At 47.4% G+C, this 6000-nt stretch overlaps 1 protein-coding gene across 1 annotated transcript in view; it reads left to right on the top strand.

Annotated features, from left to right (window-relative positions):
• Nucleotides 1-5678, top strand: part of afg3l2 (AFG3-like AAA ATPase 2) — a 71779-nt gene extending 66101 nt beyond the window's left edge. Inside the window, exons 16-17 of the mRNA XM_078215697.1 lie at nt 1143-1337; nt 4865-5678. Coding sequence (XP_078071823.1) covers nt 1143-1337; nt 4865-5110 — 441 coding nt within the window. The 3' untranslated portion in view covers nt 5111-5678. The remainder of the gene's footprint in view (nt 1-1142; nt 1338-4864) is intronic.
• The last annotated feature ends 322 nt before the right edge of the window (nt 5679-6000 follow it).

The following is a 6000-nucleotide window of genomic DNA, read 5'->3' on the forward strand; positions in this document are numbered from 1 at the left end:
CCTTACTGAGGCCTCCCTGCCTATGATGTGCATGACCTGGCAAGGCCAAGGTCTGTTGTTGGACTTAGAGGTGGCACAGTGGTTAGCACTGCTGCCTCACAGCGCCAGGGACCCGGGTTCCATTCCAGCCTTGGGTGACTGTCTGTGCAGAGTCTGCACGTTCTCCCCATGTCTGCGTGGGTTTCCTCCGGGTGCTCCGGTTTCCTCCCACATTACAAAGATGTGCAGGTTAGGTGGATTGGCCGTGCTAAATTGCCCCTTAGTGTCCCAGGATGTGAGGGTTAGCGGGATTAGTTGGTAAATACATGAAGTTACGGGGATAGAGTGGGAGTTTTCATGCTACCTAATTCCACCCCTTTTAACCTTTATAACTGTAACATTACTGGGAATGATTAGTTGGCAGTTATTTTCCTTTTTCTCTTCTGTTATCTATACTTTTTCTTTTATTTCCTTCAATGTGTTAAAATCCCCTTCAAGCATAAAGGAGGGCTGAGTTTGAAACATTAAAATTTTAAGGGGAGGCAGTGGTTCTGTCACTGGACCAGTGATCCAGAGACCCAGGGTGATTGGTGCTCTGGGGACCTGCATTTGAATCCCACCACAGCAGATAGTCAAATTTGAATAAAAATCTGGAGCTAAAAGTCTAATTATGACTGTGAAACTATTGTCAATTGTCGTAAAACCCATTTGATTCACTAATGTCCTTTAGGGAAGGAAATCTGTTGTTCTTACCTGGTCCGGCCTACATGTGACTCCAGAGCCACAGCAATGTGGTTGACTCTTAAATGCCCTCAGGGATGGGCAATATGCTGACCCAGCCAATAACGCCCACAGCCCATGAATGAATTTTAAAAAGTTTTTAAAAGTATGAAGAGAGTTGATGCTTTTTATTTGTGCGACAAATCAAGTCAAGATTAATCTAGGTCAGTATACCCTGCTGAAGAAATGACTGATACTGGGTGGGACAATGGAAATAAGGTTTGCTTTGCTTGGTAAAATGAGTCATTTTTTAATGGGATGGGGGGGACGTGGTGTGTGGGGTTGTTGGAGGGGGAGGTTGCATTGTTGGAATTAGGAACATGGTTCACTGAAGCTACAATATGATCAATGCTGATGGTTACTTTTTCATGCTCTGTCTCCAGATTGTCCAGTTTGGTATGAATGAAAAAGTAGGCCAGGTGTCCTTCGACTTCCCGCGACAGGGCGAGGTGACTTTAGAAAAACCATACAGTGAGGCCACGGCCCGACTGATTGATGAAGAAGTGCGAATAGTCATCAATTCTGCATACGAGAGGACTCTGTCACTGCTAACAGAAAGGAGAGCAGAAGTTGAGAAGGTTAGGAAATAATAATGTGACCTTAAAACTATGTTATTCTTGACCCTGTGAATGTTAACTTTGAATAAAGTGGGAGCTGGCTAATTCATTTTGAATTGCCCTCTTAATTGATAGATTCATAGTCACACGCCTCTTAAATAGAAGGAAAATGAGGTGAACTCCTACATAGACTCCTATATATCCAATGTGTCGGGGCTGACACCCAGGAAAGGCTCCTTCTGTGTAACCTTCATGGATCTTCACCAAATACACTGAAAATTGAACACACTCATACACACTAAAAGCTCAGCACTCCTCACTAGGCAACCAAGTTGCAACATTTTGAAGCCATAACTAAGATGTCACAAGGTCCAATCCCAGACTTGCGTTTAGAGAGCACCTAACCTATTTTGCAATTGTGAGCAATTCTATGAGAGACACTGTTTTTTCCACAGAGATAACTACACATTAGATTATCATAGGACCATTCATAGTGTCCATTAATAAGCCTACAACCCAAACAACACCACTTTGATGCCTTCAGGAGAATACAAATGTTTGGTATCTATCTGTATGTGGGATTATTCCTATAGGGAAGTTGTCTCTTACTGCATAGTATGGTGCCGAGTCCTGGTAAGCCCGAGCTTTGATTCTTTGGCCTGCGTTGAGCTAACCAGCCAGCAATAGCAACGTGTGCGTGTGTTGGGGGTTCTGGTTGTGGGGGGGGGGGGGGGGGGGGGTGTTGGTGTGTGTTGGGAGTTCTGGTGGGGAGGTGTTGGTGTGTGTGTGTTGGGAGTTCTGGGGGGGGCGGGGTTGGTGTGGGGGATGTTGGTGGGTGTGTGTTGGGGGTTCCGATGGGGGGGTGTTGGTGGTTGTGTGTTGGGGGTTCCGATGGGGGGGGTGTTGGTGTGTGTGTGTGTTGGGGGTTCCGGTGGGAGGGGGGGGGGGCGCTGTTGGTGTGTGTGTGTTGGGGGTTCCGGTGGGGAGGTGTTGTGTGTGTGTGTTGGGAGTTCCGGTGGGGAGGTGTTGGTGCGTGTGTGTTGGGGGTTCTGGTGTGGGGGGTGTTGGTGCGTGTGTGTTGGGGGTTCTGGTGGGGAGGTGTTGGTGCGTGTGTGTTGGGGGTTCTGGTGGGGAGGTGTTGGTGTGTATGTGTTGGGGGTTCTGGTGTGGGGGGTGTTGGTGCGTGTGTGTTGGGGGTTCTGGTGTGGGGGGTGTTGGTGCGTGTGTGTTGGGGGTTCTGGTGGGGAGGTGTTGGTGCGTGTGTGTTGGGGGTTCTGGTGGGGAGGTGTTGGTGCGTGTGTGTTGGGAGTTCTGGTGGGGAGGTGTTGGTGCATGTGTGTTGGGGGTTCTGGTGGGGAGGTGTTGGTGTGTATGTGTTGGGGGTTCTGGTGTGGGAGGTGTTGGTGCGTGTGTGTTGGGGGTTCTGGTGGGGAGGTGTTGGTGCGTGTGTGTTGGGAATTCTGGGGGGGCGGATGTGGGGGATGTTGGTGTGTGTGTGTTGGGGGTTCTGGTGGGGAGGTGTTGGTGCGTGTGTGTTGGGAATTCTGGGGGGCGGATGTGGGGGATGTTGGTGTGTGTGTGTTGGGGGTTCTGGTGGGGAGGTGTTGGTGTGTGTGTGTGTTGGGAGTTCCGATGGGGGGGTGTTGGTGTGTGTGTGTTGGGGGTTCCGGTGGGGGGGGGGTGTTGGTGTGTGTGTGTGTTGGGGGTTCCGGTGGGGGGGGGGGGGGCTGTTGGTGTGTGTGTGTTGGGAGTTCCGATGGGGGGGTGTTGGTGTGTGTGTGTGTTGGGGGTTCCGGTGGGGGGGGGGGGGCTGTTGGTGTGTGTGTGTTGGGAGTTCCGATGGGGGGGTGTTGGTGTGTGTGTGTGTTGGGGGTTCCGGTGGGGGGGGGGGGATGTTGGTGTGTGTGTGTGTTGGGAGTTCCGGTGGGGGGGGTATGTGTGTTTGTGCAGTGTATGGTGCATTAGTTGAGAAGACGGTTCTTCCCCCAGCTCCTGCCCTGTTGGTACACCTCAGCTGAGTAAAGACCAGACATGTTGCTCTCTTGCACAAGTTAATACAAGGCTGCTGGCACATGTGAAACTGTACAGTATCATACAACGTTCCTTTCAGGGAGTGGAAGAGAATTGAAAGATTAGTTTTCTCTTTTTATTGCAGAGCTAACTGTTGTGTTACTGCATCTGGTTCTTTTTGACTGCATTGTTTTAGAAGTTCTTCAGATTTTTTTAATGAACTAAATTAAAACTTATGTAATCATGAAAATAACAGAGTTGGTTTGCATTGTGCTAATTTGTACTGAAGGTTTACCTTGTATTCATTGTTTTAGCTTGCTTTGATCCTGATTTAAGATTTCTGTTTAAAATTTGCTTTGAAGTGTTTATTTGGTGGTGTATGATATTTTGCATATCAGTGTATATAATTGTAAAATGATTTGATGTGCATTTGCAAACTATTTATTTAAAATTTAGAATTTCCACCCTGATAAATAGTTGCAACTCTGGGGTGGGATTTTCCGGCCGCACTCACCCCAAAGCCGGAAAATCCCGCCCGAGGTCAATAGACCTTTGCATGATCCGTGTCCCGCTCGCTACGATTCCCGTGGCAGGCAGGACGGAAAGATTCTGCCCCAGGTGACCTCTTTCCACGTCTGTGACAATGATGATGTGGCCAGTTATTTGGAGCTTTGGCACTTCAAGCAATGGCACTCTCTCGCATCTCTCCTTGTACCTCTTTCACTATGGGAAGTCTTCACCTCCTCTCAGTAATTTGGGATTGAGAGCTAGCTGTGGTGATGCCCTCCATCGTGCTGTTATTTAATAACATTGCGTAGAATGCCCAGTACAGAGTCAGACCATTGCTTGTGTTTGCGTTCCATATGAACTTCCTCCCACTCAACTTCACCTAACCCTGCCAGCGTGTTTTTATCCAAGCTTTGACAAAGTCAACAAGTTTATTTATTAGTCACAGGTAGGCTTATATTAACACTGCAATGAAGTTACTGTGAAATTCCCCTAGTCGCCACACTCCGGTGCCTATTCGGTCAATGCACCTAACCAGCACGTCTTTCAGAATGTCGGAAGAAACCCACGCAGACACAGGAAGAATGTGCAGACTCCGCACAGACAGTGACCCAAGCCGGGATTCGAACCCTGGCGCTGTCCCACCGTGTCGCCCATCTCGAAACGTCAACTCTTTTCTCTCCTTACAGATGCTGCCAGCATTTTCTCTTATGGTTTTATCCAACTTCACCTTAAATGCATCAGTGCTATTCACCTCAACGATTCGTTGTGGTGGCTAGTTGCACATTCAAACTTCTCTCTGGGGAAATAAGTTTCTCCCGATTTCCATATTGGATTTATCTTGTATTTATGGCCTCTACTTTTAGATTCCCGCAGTGAGAAGCATTTTATCGTCATCCACTCCATCGAGCCCTTTCATAATCTTAAGGGTCCAGTCACGCCCCCCCCCCCCCCCCTCAGTCTCGTCTTTTCTGCGTATTCTAGTGTTTCCTATTTTGTGTTTCTCATTGGTGCTTTGTTGCAAATTTCAGATTGCTCAGCGATTGTTAGAAAGGGAGGTGCTGGACAAGGCAGACATGATTGAACTGTTGGGGCCTCGACCCTTTGCGGAGAAGTCAACGTATGAGGAGTTTGTGGAAGGGACAGGAAGCCTTGAGGAAGACACGACACTTCCGGAGGGCCTCAAAGACTGGAACAAGGATCGTGAAAGTGAGCGGAAGTATCAGAAGAAGAGCAAATTGGAAGACGGCTCACTGGAGGGCTGGGATACTAAATGAGGCAAATGAATTAATTAGCTGTGTATTTTTAAGAAATTGTGATCCTACAATAGGGAAATTGTGCCTCCTTGATTGTGTTCCGACTTGTTGGTTAAAGAAATTTAAAACCCACACATGGTTCAGCAGCTCAGCTTCCCCCATGTTCATTGTGGCTTTGCCAATAATTAATTTCCACTGGGCCAACTTGTTCTGTCAAAATGAACATGAAGCAAGCATAGCAATTTGTTTTAAGGTCTTAAGTGTAATTTTAACAAAGATTGCTGCTTCATTGTAGCACTTGAAGATACAAGTCTGACTCTGCGCACTGCATCTGGTTTCATTTGAATGGAACCTTTATTTATGAATCAGTTTTGCCATACATTTTAAGATGGAAGGTATTATCTGCTGAGCTGGCGGACACAGATGACTGAGGATTAACGTATGCAATTTTCTGTACCCTGTGCCCCCTCAATCTCCTTGGTTCGGGGCTGCAAGCAATTGAAGACTTGAATGTAATTAATAGTTTGTGTAAATAATGTTTATTTTGAAACTTCACGAAGTGTACAAAAATAAAAGGTATAATATTAAACTTTGCTGTTGGTCTTTGGCTGGTGCATGAGTTTTTTTAAGTTTCTTTATTAGTGTCACAAGTAGGCTTACATTAACACTGCAATGAAGTTACTGTGAAAATCCCCAAGTCGCCACACTCCAGTGCCTGTTCGGGTACACTGAGGGAGAATTTAGCACGGTCAATGCATCTAACCAGCACATCTTTGGACTGTGGGAGGAAACCGGAGCACCCGGAGGAAACCCACACAGACATGGGGAGAACGTGCAGACTCCGCATAGACCGTGACCTAAGCTAGGAATCGAACCCTGGTCTTGCTGCTGTGAGTTAGCAGTGCTAACCA

Source organism: Mustelus asterias, chromosome 7 (genome assembly GCF_964213995.1).
Source record: "Mustelus asterias chromosome 7, sMusAst1.hap1.1, whole genome shotgun sequence".
NCBI classification, from domain to species: domain Eukaryota; kingdom Metazoa; phylum Chordata; class Chondrichthyes; order Carcharhiniformes; family Triakidae; genus Mustelus; species Mustelus asterias.